The 17,390-nt window shown below is 44.8% G+C and overlaps 1 protein-coding gene across 1 annotated transcript in view; it reads left to right on the top strand.

Annotated features, from left to right (window-relative positions):
- The first annotated feature begins 8,409 nt into the window (after positions 1-8,409).
- The window catches only part of ELK1 (ETS transcription factor ELK1), a 29,580-nt gene continuing 20,599 nt past the window's right edge, over positions 8,410-17,390 (top strand). Inside the window, exons 1-3 of the mRNA XM_081950991.1 lie at positions 8,410-8,815; positions 12,909-13,117; positions 14,554-14,982. Of these exons, the coding sequence (XP_081807117.1) occupies positions 8,770-8,815; positions 12,909-13,117; positions 14,554-14,982 (684 nt within the window). The 5' untranslated portion in view covers positions 8,410-8,769. The remainder of the gene's footprint in view (positions 8,816-12,908; positions 13,118-14,553; positions 14,983-17,390) is intronic.

Here is a 17,390-nt window from a genome sequence, read left to right as displayed (position 1 = left end):
TTCTGGACTCTTGTCTTCCTTCCATTTTCAGTATCTGTTCCATTAAGTTGTGTTTTAATTTATAAGAATAGCCTCTGCTTTTACTTGTGCAAAGTTGACATCTTTACTTTTTCCTCGTTTATTTTATGTTTATAACCTTTTCTTCCTATCAAAATAAATAAAATATAAAAAATAAAAATAAGATATGTATGATTTATAGAAAGATTTCATGAACTTTTTGATACAATAGAACAATCTTGGTATTACGATTATTTATTGCCTTTTTGATAATGGAATTTTAACATAGAAGAGAGGACCTCCCTTTCAAAATGTAACTACCATCAATCATACACTTCAGTTGTATTCTTCAAGTTAACACCCTGGGAAAAAAAACCTGCAATGCAATGCCCTCATACAGCATTTGGAATATTGTGAATACTTACCACATTTGATAAAGGATAAGGCCAGGCTAGAAATACAATGCCTCCAAATACCTCTTGCAGAAGGACAGAGTGGAGAAGTGAATGAGGGGTATGTCTCCATCTCCATCTTGCAAACATTCCAAAGGTATCTTGACTGGCTACTGGGAGAAACAAAGAAGCTGACAAAATTGGCCTTGACCATATCCAGCAGAGCTACTGTTACCTTAATAGGATTTTTTCCTGTCCTGATTATAAAATACTGATAAATCAAAAACAGATAATTGGGAGGAAGGGATGAGTTGGGGCTGATTTACCTGCTCCTTACTCTAGTGACTCAGTGTCCTTTCATATAACACACTTCACTTAAGAGTTAGCCCATTTTCTAGGTGGACTTTGCCTTTTTATCACAACTTTCATAGCTCAATTTGATCAACATTAACCCATACATTGTTCAAATAGGCTAGGTTACCCAATATGTTAAGCCACACTCAGGAAACAAAATCTAATGCAGTAGAAATTATTCTACTGTATACAAGCTTAACACGTGCAAATGCACCTGTTCAGCATTTAGCTGACCGCTTAAGTGTAGTCTCTGAATAAACCCAGTAGATTGATCTAATAGTGCTACTGAAGGATATGCAAAGTATTGCAATTTTGGAGTGAACCATGCATAGACCTGTGGCTTGCATGGCTATTACTGGTAGTTAAGTAAGATGGAGAGCTGTGTGGATATATGGTGGCTAAGGTGATAGGTAGATTGCAAGGTATGCATTACTTAAATTCAAGAGGCAGTAGGAAGGCACTGTGACCATTTGCATGTGGGCTGCTCAAACTAGATGTTAGCCCTTTGAAGTAGTCAGTGAAGCACAGCAATGAATACTAGTTTTCAAGGTTACATTAACAGACTCTTGCAAGTCTGAAACTATTTCTCTCCTTCGTTTTTACTCTCCAGAAAACAATGGCATCTTCTGAAACATTTTCCGCACCTTTCTGCAGCTGTGAACTGAGATACAACTTGCATGATGGATGTCATTATTCAAAGCCCCCTTAAAATCTGAAGCTAGCTCTAGTCTTCCCCTTCCAGCAAGCTAGAAATCTCTTCATGACATCTGCAGATTCCTCTGGTTCTTATATGTAGTTGTGAGATGAAGTTACCATGCTTAGGAATCCTGGGCAGGGGGCAATAATGCTAATGGTTTTAGAATCAGAATAAAGTTCCAAGTTTGTAAAAGTTAATTAGATGAAAGATTTTGTAAACACAAGTACATCAAATGATAATTCCCAAGAAGATGATTCTTTAAATGGCATTCCAGAGTCAAGAATGCTGAAATTTGTGATACATTTGTTTTAGGTTATGCAAAATGTCTTCTCAGTGCAACCTATGTATTTGAATGAAAAACACTTCTAATCATACTGTAACATCCTTGGCTGGATAACCTTTTTAAACATGACTTTTTCTGAAACAGGATATAAAAACCAATTAATTTGTGTCATGTTTGCCAGTTTGCATTTGCATGCACATTTTGTTAGATCGGGGCAACGAGAGACAGACTGCGGACACGAAGTGACTTAACAGCTCTTTATTAGTAGTAATAGTGATCCAGCTTGTTTGGTAGTCGGAGGGTTCCCCTTTTATAGGGATTGGGCCCGCCCCTCGACCAATCAGAGGGATACCTGTTTCCCGCTGTAGGAGCGGACCAGAGGGAAGACTTATCCCGATATATGTTAATATCTAACACCCCTCCCCTCCTAGATGGGACGTTGCGGTAGGTAACATAATCCTTTAGGTAGGTGGGTGTTTGTCTTGCTCGGGAGGAACGTCGTAGTTTGGGTTGGCTTGAAGTGGTTGCAGGACTGGGTGCGGGTTGGTTTGAAGTAGTTGCAGGATCGGGTGCTTTTTCTATTTCCCGTTCTGGAGGTCTTGTGCCTTCGTTGCTCGGGTGTTCAGGAGTTTGTTCAGCTGCGCTGTCTGGGGGTTGCTCTGCTACGTGTGTGTAGTCTTGTTCCACGCTTGGCTCGCCGGCGTCGTTGTTTCCTATGCTGGGGTTTTCTTGTGGCTGACTTTCCGTAGACAGGAAACTTTCGTCTTCATTTCTAAGGTTGGGGTGTGTTAGGCGACCCCGCAGTTGATCGATGTGCCTTTTCCAATTCCGCCCATCTTCTAGCTCTAGCAAATATGATCGTGGACCCGTGATGCCTATGACCTTTGCCGGCATCCATAATGTTCCCCCCGTGTAGTTGTGAGCGTATACTGAATCCCCTACTCTGAAAGACCGGACCTTACTTGTAGAGTCTGGGGGAGCCGTGGCAGAGTAATTCGGGTGGAGCCGGTCTAGGTGAGACCGTAGGCGACGGCCCATGAGTAGTTCAGCGGGGCTCCTACCCGTCGTTGCGCTCGGGGTAATGTGTTGAATGAGGAGGTAATGGTCAATGCGTGTTTGCCAATCACCTGGACCCATCCTGGCGAGGGCCTCTTTTGCGAATCGCACCATTCTCTCCGCCTGTCCGTTTGATGCTGGATGCAATGGCGCGATGAGGGCATGCCGGATTCCCAACCCTGCTAAAAATGTTTCAAAGTGCATGGCCGTGAATTGGGGCCCGTTATCGGATACGAGGAGATCTGGCAGGCCATGGGTGGCGAAGAGTCGCCGTAGAACCTTTATGACTGCCTCTGCCGTGGTTGAAGTCATTAGGACTACATCTAGCCACTTCGAATATGCATCCACAACTATAAGGAACGTCTGACCTTGGAATGGCCCTGCGAAGTCGATGTGTATTCGCGACCAGGGTGCTTTGGGTTTCTCCCATTCTGTGGCGGGCGCTTCCGGGGGTGCTGGTCTCGATTCCTGGCATGGGTCACAAGTGGCCACCCACTCCTCTATTTCTTTGTCCATGTTTGGCCACCACACGTAACTTCTTGCTAACGCCTTCATTCTAACAATCCCCGGATGACCCATATGTAAAGCATCTAATACATTTTTACGTAAAGCATACGGAATAACAACTCGATCCCCCCACAACAAACACCCTTGTAGTACTGAGAGCTCGTCTCGTTTCGACCAAAACATTTTGAATTCCGGGCCCACATTTCCCTTTGGCCACCCCCTCCAAACCCAAGTTTGAACTTGCTTTATTACATTGTCTTTAGAGGAGAACCTTGCAACATCGTAGGAAGAAACCGGTCCCGAATCCAAACAGTCAATGAGCAATACCGGTACTTCTGGAGTGGGGTCTGGCAGAATGTCAGGTAATGGGCAACGGCTGAGTGCGTCTGCGTGTCCAAGAGTGGAGCCCGGTCGATGTATCAATTTGTATGAATATGCAGCCAGGAAAACAGTCCACCTGGTCATGCGAGGAGAAAGGGAAACCGGAGTGGGGCGGTTTCCCGCCAAAAGTCCCAACAGCGGTTTATGATCTGTGATCAGTTCAAAATCGCGGCCGTAGAGGTATTCGTGGAAATGCTTTACTCCCGCGACGGCAGCCAGCGCTTCCCTGTCCATTTGGCTGTAATTTCTTTCGGCCGATGAAAGAGTTCTGGAGTAGAACGCGATGGGTGCTTCTTTTCCGTCGGGCATCCTGTGGCTGAGGACTGCTCCAACTCCGAAAGGTGATGCGTCGCAGGTCAATACCAGCGGTAGGGTCTGGCTGTATTGAACAAGCAATGAGTCAGTGGTGAGTAGACGCTTTACTCCGGCGAAAGCTGCAGCTTCGGATCGTCCCCATTTCCATGGTGCGTTCCTCTGGAGTAGACGGTGTAGTGGCTCAGCAACGGTCGCCTTCTGTCTCAGAAAAACGCTGTAGAAGTTAAGTAATCCGAGGAAGGCCTGCAACTCGGTCTGATTTCGTGGTGTGGGGGCGTCCTGGATCGCCTTAATTTTCTTTGAAGTGGGGTGTATTCCCTGACCATCGATTCTATAACCCAGGAATTCTACGCTAGGCACGTTAATTTGGCATTTTTCTTTTTTAAGGCGGAGACCCTTTTCTCTGATTCTGGCCAAAACAGATCTGACTCTTTTGTTTAATTGCTCCTCGTTTGCAGCTGACACCAAGATGTCGTCAAAATAGGGGACGACTCCTGGTATCCCTTGCAACAGTCGTTCCATGACGCTCTGGAACAATCCTGGGGCAATGCTAACGCCGAATTGTAGCCGGTTGCATTTGAATGCTCCTCTATGCGTCACTATCGTTTGGGCCTCCGCTGTGGCGCTATCAACTGGCAGTTGCTGGTAAGCTTGTGCCATGTCTAACTTTGCAAATACCTTTCCTGGCCCCAACGAGTGCAATAAGTGCTGTACTACTGGCACAGGATATGCGCTCTGTTGTAGCGCGACATTAATTGTGCACTTATAGTCCGCGCAGATGCGGACTGATCCGTCTGGCTTGACTGGGGTCACGATGGGCGTTTCCCAGCGCGCGTGATCTACCGGCTCAAGGATTCCTTACTCCACTAACTTATCTATCTCTTTGTCTATTTTAGGGCGGAGTGCAAAAGGCACTCGTCTCGGTTTAAGTCGGATTGGCGCCACTTTAGGGTCTAAATTGAATGATATTGGTTTACCCACATACTTACCAAGACCGGGGCTGAACACATCCTCGAATTCCTTAAAAATCTGTTCAGCGCTGCTGTTTCTTACGGCGTTGATCCCGGTGACTTCTAACCCCAGGGCTTCAAACCAATCAAGCCCCAGAAGGTTCTGCAATGGCGCCCTGGCGATGGTCACGGGCAGCTGGGCTTCGATGTCCTTGAAACAGATGTGGAACGTGCCTTGGCCCACGATGGGGACTTGGTTCCCCTGGTAGTCTCGTAGCAGGACGTCTGGAGCGTGTAGTTGGCTCTTTCTGAGGCTAGGGATAGCCTGTTTCATGGATGCCCATGAAATGATCGTCAGGGTCGATCCTGTGTCGACTTCTAGCTCGCAGGGTGAGCCCTCCAAGAGGACTGTGACTCTCAGCCTTTTGGGCCGCTTAGGGCGGACTTGATGTATTGTGGTGAGATACGTTCGCAACTCCTCTCTCTGGGTCAACTCTATCTCATCGTCTACATCCTGAAAATACTCTCGTTGAGCGTCTTGATAGAACGCTCGTTCAGCTCTTTGTGTGTATTCTCTCTGGGGATACGCTCGCTCAACTCCTTGTGAGTAATCTCTCTGGGGATACGCTCGTTCAGCTCTTTGGAAATGTTCTCTCTGGGTAAACACTTGTGGATTTCTCTCTGGGCGCCCTTTTTGATTTCGCCAAGCCCCTGGGTTGGGCTTCTGTTGGCGGTACATGGGTGGCTGCCGTGAGGCAGGGACTCCGCTCCAGCACACTCGTGCGATGTGCCCAAGTTTGTTGCAATGCGAACAAACAACGTTCCTGAACCTACAAGTAGACCTGGGGTGATTTCCTCCGCAACTTGCGCAGGGCGGCAAACGGGATCCGGGTCTCCCCCCAGGCCTCAAGTGACTGCTCTGCATCAGGTGACTGTCCTCGAACTCGGGATTCTCGTAGTCAGGGCTTGCGTCCTCGTAGTGCACTCTGGTTTGCCTTGCTGCTGGCTGGTTTATGTTGGCCCCTCGTTGTATGGTTACAGATGATTTCTCCGCTGATTCTGACGCTCTTGCTTCGTTTAACGCTGTCTGTAGGGTTAAATTCGGGTTTGCCAACAGCTTCTTTTGCAGCGAAATGTCTCTTAACCCACAGATGAGTTGCTCTAAGATGTGTTCTTCCAGATCCCTGTACTCGCAGTGAGCTGCTGCTTTTCGTAGGGCTGCAACATATTGATTAATGGATTCTCCCGCCTTCTGAGTCCTCATGTTGAATTCTTTGTGGCAGACATGGCGGGAAGGTTTTGGCGCGTAGTGAGTTTGCAGAGTCTGTTGCAACGTTGTCCACGATACTGCTTGTATTGGAGTAGGCGCGGTGAGGTCTCTGGCCGTATTAAAGACTTCTTTTCCGCAGTAGCCGAGGAAGATGTTTTTCTTCCTCGCATCAGTGATCCCCGTGTATTCGTTCGCTTCGAGGAAACACTCGAAACGAATCATGAAGGCTTCCCATTCGTCGTTTGCTGGGTCGAAAGGAGCGGGGGGAGCATGCATCGCCATCTTCTCTGTTTGAATTTGCCGCGCTGCGGTGATCTGAGATGGCTGTCGGAATTGCTGCCGAATTCCTGGGCTGGATCAAATCCGGAGATTCTGGAGGTAGCGTTCTTCGTCCTATCTGTCTCTCGATCCCACCTTCGTCGCCAATGTTAGATCGGGGCAACGAGAGACAGACTGCGGACACGAAGTGACTTAACAGCTCTTTATTAGTAGTAATAGTGATCCAGCTTGTTTGGTAGTCGGAGGGTTCCCCTTTTATAGGGATTGGGCCCGCCCCTCGACCAATCAGAGGGATACCTGTTTCCCGCTGTAGGAGCGGACCAGAGGGAAGACTTATCCCGATATATGTTAATATCTAACACATTTATGTCAACATTTTAATGTTTTTAATGTTAATTTTAACTCCTCTGGAAATTCTATTGAATATCTAACAAATACTGTACATATAAATAAAGCCAATGGCATTAAACTGCTAAAGTGAAAGCCTGCCTAGATCACTTAAGATTTAGGATGTTAGTGAATTCAGTGGCACTCAGAGAGCAACCTCCTTTAATTTCTATTGAAAAGTAGGATTTTCTGTTTGTTAGATCAGTATGAGATTATAGTTCACTGAACTCTGGTTAAAGCAATTCAAATATTTTACCTTAATAATCCTGATAAGCACCCCAAAATTTGTTTATAATCACTGTGTTGTGCTGATGAGCTGCTTCTGTGATAAGTAGCATTCCTATGACTAATTGCAAAAAATGAACTATGACCTTGCTGCTCCTGATTCTGATGGCATTTGGGGAGAGCAAAAATGTTGCCCCCCCTCATTTTACAAAATAACGCCTCCCTACCCACCAAAGGTCATCACCCCTCCTTCAGTCCCTTTCCCCAGCCAGTCTAGGCCTGGGAAACTTTCCGTTAGGAGAGGAATGGAGCCTTTTGAACAATCGTATCCTTCTAGGGCCAGAGGTTACCATGGCAGCATCTTATTTCTCTCCCACCCACCCTTTTTCTTGCCTTGCCTCGGCTGTCATGGTGGCTTTCCGTTGCCGTGGTAACCAAGGGGCAAATAAGGCTCAGGCGAAGGGGGCGAGAAGGTCGTGGGCTGGCTGCCACGAAGGCAAGATCTACCCCCCCTCGCAAGGTGGGCGGAGGGGGCGGCGATGTTTGGCTGGAATAGCGGAGGAATGGACATCTCCCCCCCCCCCTACCCCCATCTCACTTCTGGGTCCTAACTTTTTCCAGCCCAGCTTTCTCCAAACAGGTGTCCTCATGGCGTCTGGGAATGGTGGGAATGTTAGTCCTAACACTGCTGAAGGAGCCCCGTCCCCCTCCGCATTTGCAAGAGCCTTGCGGACTTCCTCGTGTAGAGGTAGAGCCTAGATGTCCTGGAATCTCTCCTCCCGTAGTTGGCATCCAACAGGCCGAGAAGCTCGGGTTTCGCAAGGATCCTCTCACTCCATCTTCAACCTAGGAAGTTCTGGCGGCGTCTCCAGCCCGCCGGTCCAGAGCGGTCAGCCCAGCCTGGGATTCTCGGCTCTCCGTAACCCGCGTTTTAGGAAAGAATCCCAGGCGTCCTGGTTTCAATAGATCTCCTGCCTCGGCCTGAGCAGAGAGATCCAGATTCCAGAGCCAGAGATCCAGGCGCCCTCAATTTCTCCCGCCTCGCTCCAGCAGAGATCGGGCTCACGCCAGTCTTCCACGGGCTTCGGACCTGACCCGGGACTCTGCCTGGAGCGCTTCTACCCGCGGACACCGTGCAGCCCTAGGCAGAGAGGAGACGGAACGAGGCGACCGGGCCGCTGCCGGCTCCGCCTTCTCTCCATGTGACAGGCGCCGTCACCGCTGCATCCCCGGCGCTGCAACCAGCGGCCTGCACGGCTCGTCAGAGGCAGGAAGAAGAGCGGATCCGCCCCCTCTCCTCCCCCCCCGCACCTTCTCCCCCATTCACCCTCCCCAGCACATCCCAGAGAGCACCCACGCCGAGTGGCGAGGCGGTCCGGCGACGTCAAGGTCTTGCGGGGGACACTCGCCGCCTCCCCACGCGAGAGAGCCCGCCTCGCCGAGCCCTCCCGACGGCGATCCATCCCAGCGGAGAGACCCTCAACTTGAGACCGGTCGGCAACCTCAAGTGGGACCAGCAAGAGGTGGTGGGAAAGAGCAACAGGGCCAGCGGACGAACTGAGAAGGAAAGTGGGAACTAGGGGACCGAGGCAGGTCGTTCTCGCCTGGGAAACAGCAAGCGGACTGGCAAGCTACCCACCCCCCCGGCGGCAGAGCTGGGGCCCCCTACCCAGCCCATGGAGCCGCCGGGATCTGGGTTGGGGGGCGCCGCCATGCTCACTGGTGAGTAGTAGACGATGGAGGGAGAAAGAGAGACCTCCGTTCACGCCTCTTCTCTAACTCTAAGACCTTAGAGATCCAGAAGGTAACTATCCCTCCTCCCAGTTGACAGCTGGTCTTGGGTTAGACAGCTTGGGAAAAGATGGGCACAGCATTTTGGGCAAGTGATACCACCTCCCACACCCATGACTGGAAAGTGACAGAAAGAAGGCATTACCTGTCCCTCTACCAATCTTGAGTCTGAAGTCATTTTCAGATTATTGTGAACCCATCCTTGTTAAAATCTGGGAAAGAGAGAGAGAGAGACAGGATGGATGTGCAAACAGGGTGAAACTGTGTGTGTTTATTTGTGGGTCCCCTTTGCTGGGCATTTGAGATGGGGACTCCTGGCAGCCAGAGGAGATTTCTGTCACATATGCTTTATTACCTTAAAATAATTTTGTTTTCACTTGGAAAGGAGAGATGGGGTACCACATCTCTCCTGTTCATGGCACTTTCATCCCATTGATTTCCTACAAAAACATCTTACCACTAGCTATTTTTATTAGGATCTTCTGTTCAAGTGCTACGTGTTATGTGTTTGTGTGTGTGTGTGTACGTGTGTGTACGTGTGTGCGCACGTGTATGCACACAAATAAGACATGTTTGGGCCAAGACATCAAACATAAAATACAATAAAATCATAGATTACCAAAATGCTCTTACCATCAAACCCATGTCAGTTACATGTCAAAAATAATTCTGGGCTTTTCCCACCTCTCTTCTAAGTTTGTTCCTTGTTCCTTCATCTCTTCTGATAAGGCCTGTAGTCTTTCCCAGCTTTCCCTACAGCCTTCACTACATTTACTGCTGGATTACAGCATTTGATGAGATTTTTTATGAAATCCAGCCCTAAAATCCTTTCTTTAGGCCAAATCCAGATAGGCATTTACAAGTGGAGCCGAGGAAACAGGAGAAGAGGAATGAGTGGGTGAAAAAGCCTTTACTCAGTGTGACTTTTCTCTCAGACCTCCTGTATACTTTCCCTCCAAAATCAGAAACAACAAACTGGGTATTTTGTGTGCTTCTTGGGAAAATGAAAGAGGTGAACACAAGTTAATTCTTTTTTTAAAAAAAATATATGGATGACTAGAAGGTCTCACTACGACAGTGCATAGAAATCACATGCATACATATGACAGAGGAAATAGACTACAGTAGCTCAGAAAGGAATGGGGTTTATCTCTGTTGTGGTTCAGGATTTGGGATTTGGGAAGCACCCAGGTAGATTCAACCTTCCGGAAACCTCTTGGAGCATATGTAGAATGCATTTTGTTCCCCCTGAATACCTCCAACTCTTTAGTGTTTATTTGGGCTGAAGAATGTCTTCAGCTGCAATTTTGACCTCTCTGATTCCATTTTAGAAATTAGTGATTGCTGCTTGAGGCGTTAAGGTATGGTAGCATGAATTACAATGATTTAAAATCTAGCTGATATATATGCAAATGCAATTAAACAGCCACATATTTCTGTTAAGTATCTGTTTCTTACAATGTACCTGTGGCTATGTCTTTTGCATATATTCCCTGCATACAGTCTTCTGCTTTCTTTCTCCCTCACACTGTCTTGTTTTGCAGCACATTTCCCTTGGTTATGTGTGAATGAGACACAGTGTAGGACACAAGCATTCAGATGTACTGTAGGATCAACTCATCCTTCATTATACCCGATGGCTGAAATGGATAGTTATTAGCATTTAATTTTTTTAAATATCAGAATAAATAACTGACAGAATAAAAATGATTACAGAACTAAAGACTACAGGAATGAGACAACTGCCTTTTCTTTGCTTGGTTATTCCTTCTAGGCATCTATATGGAGTATCATCACTTCCTTCAAATTCCTTGAAACTTACTCTTTCTGTAAAGCTTTGGCTTAAGCCCTCATTGCATAAATTGGCACTAAGTCATCTAACTTAGTGATCTTTAAGCATGAATCCTTACCTCTTTTCTCCCTTGTTTTTGAAAATTTAGAATTAACTCTTTTTAACAAAAAAATGTTGCATTCTAAAGCAAGAATATATAACCAGCAGCCCACAGGTTATTTAAGCCCTTAATAGTCTTGGATATCCCAAGGACCTTTCCAAAACTTGCTATTACATTAGAATAATTAATGTGAGAGAAAGGGGAAATTTTTACTACAGGGAAGTGAATTTTCCTTAATTAAATATATTTTAATTTGGTTTGCATTTATATAAAATGCAAAAAAAAGGTGTCCTTGTTTACACCCATTTTCAACTGTTCTCACCTACTTTTTGGGGCCTGGCCCCTGACATGCTTCTCAGAGGTTCACTATGGGCCTCAACAACTCCACTGTAAAAGATGGTGGACCTTGCTATCACATTCTTTTTCTCCTTGGATGCATGAGGTCTTGTTCAGGTGACAATATGATATTTTAAGCCTTTCCAAAGGAAGAAAAATGCCAAATGCTCTTCAGGAATGACCTGGATCTAAAGGAAAGGATGATTGTGTGTTTGCGGTGTTGAATAGGACTGCTGGCTCTCCATGAATTAATTTTGCTTCAGGTCATTTGGAACAATTCCCATGGCTAATTTTGGGAGGGAGCCTTGTTTGTTTGAGTATTACTCAGGTTCCAGACATTTTGTGAGGTGAAACTGTGTTTTTAACCCATTCTCAGTTGTTTACATATGTGCATGGGTACTCCTGCAATATCTATTATAATAGCTCTTTTGAGGGGTGGAATGGTATCTACTCTGTTGTTATTCATTGTTCTATTTTAATAGTTATGTCCCAGCGCAAGCTGTAGCATTATTTTTTAAAGATTGGGATAATCAAGGATTATCTTTGTTGTCCTTGATGAAGCAAACTGATGACATGATACTGCATGCATAATTGATGATTCAGCCCCCCCCCCCATTATATCTGGCAAAAAAAAAAAATCAAGGTTTTGCATGAGATGCTTTTATAATTTCCAGTGATAAAGGAACAGCATCACACAAATAATCATTTACAGCTATAGAAGTTATATTTAAAGCCTGCAAGGGAGTGACTTCGTAGCCCTAGCCAGTGCTCTTTGGTCTCATTTCTGGTTATTTGAGTACTGTGTGTGCTATTATATCAATAATCTGTAATCAGTGCTCCCGGAATTGCACATTATCCCCAAAACTCATTCAAAAACTGCTGCTGAACTGTAGGTTTGAGGTGACATAAAAGGAAATTAATAAAAGCACAGGGAGTTACTGGGTAAATTCCATGCATTTAAATTTTAATTATACGAAAAGGAATATCTTTTTGGCCGTGGTTCCATTTCTTTAATTTGGCCCATGCTCACTATTTGGAGTACATTTCTCACCCAGCACTTCAAAGTCCAGTGTAGGCCATATAGACCAAAGAAAGAATCCATTCTGTTGTTTGAAAAGTGATGAAACACCCTCCAAGAAGGCTGAGGACTGCAGTTCTTTTAAGTCTGTGGATCCTGGACAAAAGATTAATGTTATCTTCAGCGTTTCCCCTTTAAAAATCAAATGTCTTTGAGGAAAGCCCTGAAGCAATAGCTTGTTTAAACATTCTGTATCAAGACTCTGAAGCAGCCCAAAGAGTTGATGTTCATGGTATTTGTGGTGTGTTTTTTCCCCCATCCTAGGCTACTCTTCGCTTCACAGCTCAATAGACTGGACACAGCCTTACAAAGCTCATCTGGAAGTATTCACCAAACTGGTTTTAGCCAAATCAAGTGGTTACACTTTTTTAAAAAAAATTTATCTCTTCAGCATGGCTGTGTGAGAGTACCTGTGTGATTGATTGGGGAGACTAGAATAACTGGTTGCTTTGCAATGAGCCCCATCCTCATCCCCATTTCCTTGCATGTAGAAAGCAAGTATGTCAAAGAATGATTCAGCCCAATCTTTTCCTCGATGCTATTTTTTCTCTCTGTAAATGAGAGAAACCCTCATTTTCTAGTCAACCTCAACCATAGCACTTATTCCTGGATTCTTCTCATTTGCAAATGTTACTTGTTACCTATCAAGGCCCTTCAACGATCCGTATCCCTGAATTGGCTGTCCTTTTGCTCTTCCTTTTCCCCTCCCCCCCTTTAGTCATGGATCCTTCAGTCACTCTGTGGCAGTTTCTTCTGCAATTGCTGGAACAGCAGAGCAATGGGCATCTGATTGCATGGACATCCAATGATGGGGAGTTCAAGCTGGTGGATGCAGAAGAGGTTGCACGACTCTGGGGCCTGCGGAAGAACAAGACCAACATGAATTATGACAAGCTGAGCCGGGCCCTGCGTTACTACTATGACAAAGTGAGAGACCACTTTGTAAATTCAAGATGAATCTGCCAGTTCCTGCTTTGCTTTCCATTTCAGCCCAGCCTTAATTAAAGGAGAGCACAGTGGAAACCTAAAAGAATATTTGGGTAGATGAACTTTTCTTACAGATCAATAGGGAAGGAGTAAATGATGGTGCACAGGCTTTGTTTTGAGACTCTCTGCAAGAATTAAATGCTAAATGTCTATATTTGTCTTCTGAGACTCCCAAGCTTCCTTTTTCTCTCCCCTGCCCCTTTGCAGTTCTTATACCTGCAAAGATAAGCTTGAATTTATATGAAATCTCTGAAAATTGTTTGTATCTCAATAAGAAAAGAGTAATTATTTGTAGGAAAACAAAGTAGATTTAGAAACATCTAGCAACTGATGTTTTGTTATATGCACCCCACTTTCCAGAACAGAGTGACCTGATTTTTCCCCCCCTGGAAGAAAGCCCATTGAAGTTTTTAAATATATATATATATATATATATATAGCCAAAACACATTCTCTCATTCTGAATGCAGGAAATAAAATACAATAGAAGTCAGAATTCAACTGAAGGTTAAGTAATGCTTCTGAATAGCAAGAGCAGCTTGACGGTGGAATTATACTAACACAGAAGGGTGGTGTTTTCTTGTATTTGTTCCAATGGATGCTAAGCTTTAGCTTGGGGTGCTAAATTAGGATTCCTGCATCACACAGGAGCAAATCCTCCACAGCTCCTTCCAACTTTGTGAATCTATGGAATACATAAATGGAAGCAAACACCATCAACATCTGCCGACCTTCAGTTTTTGCTAATCTACCAGCAGCTCCAATTGATATTGGCAGTCATTATCAACTGCTAGAAATCCACCTACACATTATTATTGTCTGAAGGTTTCAAAGCTACTCTCCTTTAACAGATACACATGTGCACATACGTATTGTCCCAAAAGCCGAATAAAACACAGCAAATAGTTGTTCTATTTTTTCAAGGCAGAAAGTGTCAACTGCAGTCTAGCTCATTTCAGAAGACACTGGGTTTTTAAAATTCAAATATCTTTCCAGAAAAACATTATCAATAGAACCAGGGGTGGGTTCCGGCAGGCACTACTGCCAGTTCACTTGTGTGTGTGCTGTGCGCGCACATTTTACATGTGCTGTGCACGCATGCGCAGTGTAATTAAGATTGCTCTGTGCATGTGCAGAACCAAAAAACAAGATGGTGCCCCCTATGACGCCCCCAATGGCGGCGGCAGGAGAACCAGTTTGGGGGCGTGGCAGGCCTGGGTTTCTGCCAGTTCCAGCGATCCAGGCCTCCAAACCACTATGGGTTCGCCTGAACCGGTAGGAACCCACCACCGAATAGAACGTTGTCTCATGAAAAACGTAGCTGGATTACTTTGTCTCTGCTGCTCTAATTCAGCCATCCTTTCTGTCCATTCCAGAATATCATCCGTAAAGTCAGTGGTCAGAAATTTGTCTACAAGTTTGTCTCTTACCCGGAACTTTCGAGTATGGAAGGCATGAAGGATGAGGCAGGTACCAAAAAACCTGAGCAGGTCCCAGGTGAGGCCAAAGGGGGTGAAGGAGCATTTGGTACCTCCAAAGCTCCCCGAGGAGGCGGAGGTGCCCCACGTAGCAGTCGAAATGAATACATGCGTTCCGGACTGTACTCCACTTTCACCATTCAGTCACTACAGAACCCTTCACCCGTTGGACGGCCCTCACGCCAGGAAACAGAGGTCTTGCCTGTGGTGCCTCCTCTTGCTGCTGCTCCTGAGCCAATGGCCCCCTTTTCCATGGCCCCAGTGGAGGACCTCCCGCAACTACATATAAGCATTGAAGAACCAGAGGAATCGCAAGAGTCCCTGCAGGTGAGTCATGAAGGGAGATTTCTAGCTTGCTGGAAGGGGAAGACTAGAGCTAGCTTCAGTTTTTAAGGGGGCTTTGGATAAGATCTCAGCAGATCACTCCCTGGATGGGTTTGCTTCATCTTTTGCAGTGGTGTCTCTCTCTCTCTCTCTCTCTCTCTCTATCTATCTATCTATCTATCTATATCTATATCTATATCTCTATCTCTATCTCTATATCTATATCTATATCTATATCTATATCTATATCTATCTATATATCTATATCTATATCTATATCTATATCTATATCTATATCTATCTATCTCTATCTCTATCTCTATCTCTATCTCTATATCTATATCTATATCTATCTATCTATCTATATATATATATATATATATGCATATACAGGTTGTCCTCGATTTATGACCTCAGTCGAAGTGCCCAAAATTTCTGTTGCTAAGTGAGACATGTGTTAAGTGAGCTTTGCCCCATTTTACAACCACCCTTGCCACAGTTATTAAGTGAATCACTGCAACTTAGTAACACAGTTGTGAAGTGAATCTGACTCCCCTGTTGACTTCGCTTGTCAGGAAGTCGTCAAAGGCGATCGCATGACCCTGGAACACTGCAATCGTCATAAATATGAGTCAGTTGCCAAGCATCTGAATTTTGATCATATGACCACAGGATGCTGCAATGGTCGTAAGCGTGGAAAACAGTCATAAGTCATATTTTTCAGTGCCGTTGTAACTTTAAACGGTCACTAAACAAACGATTGTAAGTCTACCTGTATTGGATTAAAACACCCAAGGAAATAGCGAAGCAATTCAAAGCTCCTGCTTCTTTTCCCCTTCATCCTTTTGAAGAAAAATACTGATATTTTAGGCAGGGCAGAAAAATGAATAAGGCTAGCAAAGAACAGCAGGAGAAGGACAAGAATAGCCATCTCCAGCAGGAAAGAGGGTTTTAGTAGGGCCAGCAGTGCTGACTGAACTATAGAATGCCCACATTTGGCTGTCATGGGATCCTTGTGTGTACACGTAGTCCTCTACTTACAACAGTTCATTTAGTGACTGTCCCAAGTTACAACGGCACTGAAAAAAATTGACTTACAACCATTTTTCATACTTAATGGCCATTGCCGCATCTGCATCGTCATGTGATTTACATTCGAATGCTGGACAACCGAATTAACATTTAGGATGGTTGCAGTGTCGCAGGGTCACACGATCCCCTTTTGCAGCCTTCCGACAAGCGAGGTCAATTGGGGAAACCAGATTCACTTAACAACCGGGTTACTAATTTAACAACTGCAGTGATTCAGTTAACAAATGCGGCAAGAAAAGTTGCAAAATGGTTAAATACACTTAACACATTTCTCAGTTAGCAACATACATTTTAGGCTCATTTGTGGTCATGAGCCAAGGACTAGCTGTACCCTGTTGGGGTTGCCATTTTGTTTCTGGTTTTATCTTTGGGCCTTTAATTATTACATGTTTGTGACAGCAGGACTAAGCCTGCAAGATGAAAGCTTGGCAGTCTCAGCTCTTCTCCCCTTCTGGATCTACACACCCTAGCTCCACCTCCTGCTTTGGTATGCAGTTTGGTCCTTCTTGCTGGGAATGCTTTCCCTAGCATCTTCTCCACTAATCCTGACATACAAGCAGGATAAGCTTTTCACACCTTCTGTCACTTCCTGGTAATTTAAAACGAAGAAAACAGAGAGATAAATAAATAAGATAAATTCTATAGCACCATCTACTGTCCATGTAGTATTGAGGTTTGTTTGATTATGGAAAATAGCCCATTCTTTCCTCTCCCCTTTTGGGGAGCTAGATCAATCTCACAAGAGGCAAATAACATAAAACCTTATTTAAAAACAAAAGGGAGAATGTAAAAATTATTTTTGGCTTTAAATGGTCAGAAGCAAAATATTCCAATGCAAAGCAAATCCTTAAAAAAAAAACAGTTGCTGAATCTCAGATAGCATTTTAAAAGGATCTCCCATAAGAAAATATAAAAGGTTTGGCTAAGTAGAGATAATGCTGGCCTGCTCCTATTTAGAACTAATTCTATTGTAAAGGAGTTCCAGTCTGTCAGAAGACAAAGACACTGAGCTTGCATTAGACAATACATATCAGAAGTAATAAATTACACTAAAAAAGCAGAGATTCAAAATAGAAATAATTGCCATGCAGTATTTCTAGCTCAACTTGCCTACCATAAGTTCCCTACGACAGTCTAATGACTGAAGCCAGAGTCCCTTTCTGGCTTTGGGCCTTTTCCCAGCTTCATGTAGATTATAATCTTTCTTTCAGAAGTTCAGGAAGGCTATGTACTGAGCTTGTTTTTCATTCTCTCAGAGAACTTTGTGTCATTTTCAGAAGAATAAAAGTTGTTCCACCTGGAGAGGGAGTGTTTCTAGG

This window comes from Natrix helvetica (assembly GCF_964273705.1).
Source record: "Natrix helvetica genome assembly, chromosome: 1".
Taxonomy (NCBI): domain Eukaryota; kingdom Metazoa; phylum Chordata; class Lepidosauria; order Squamata; family Natricidae; genus Natrix; species Natrix helvetica.
Note: the sequence above shows the minus strand (reverse complement) of the source record. Positions and strands in the feature narration are given on the sequence as shown.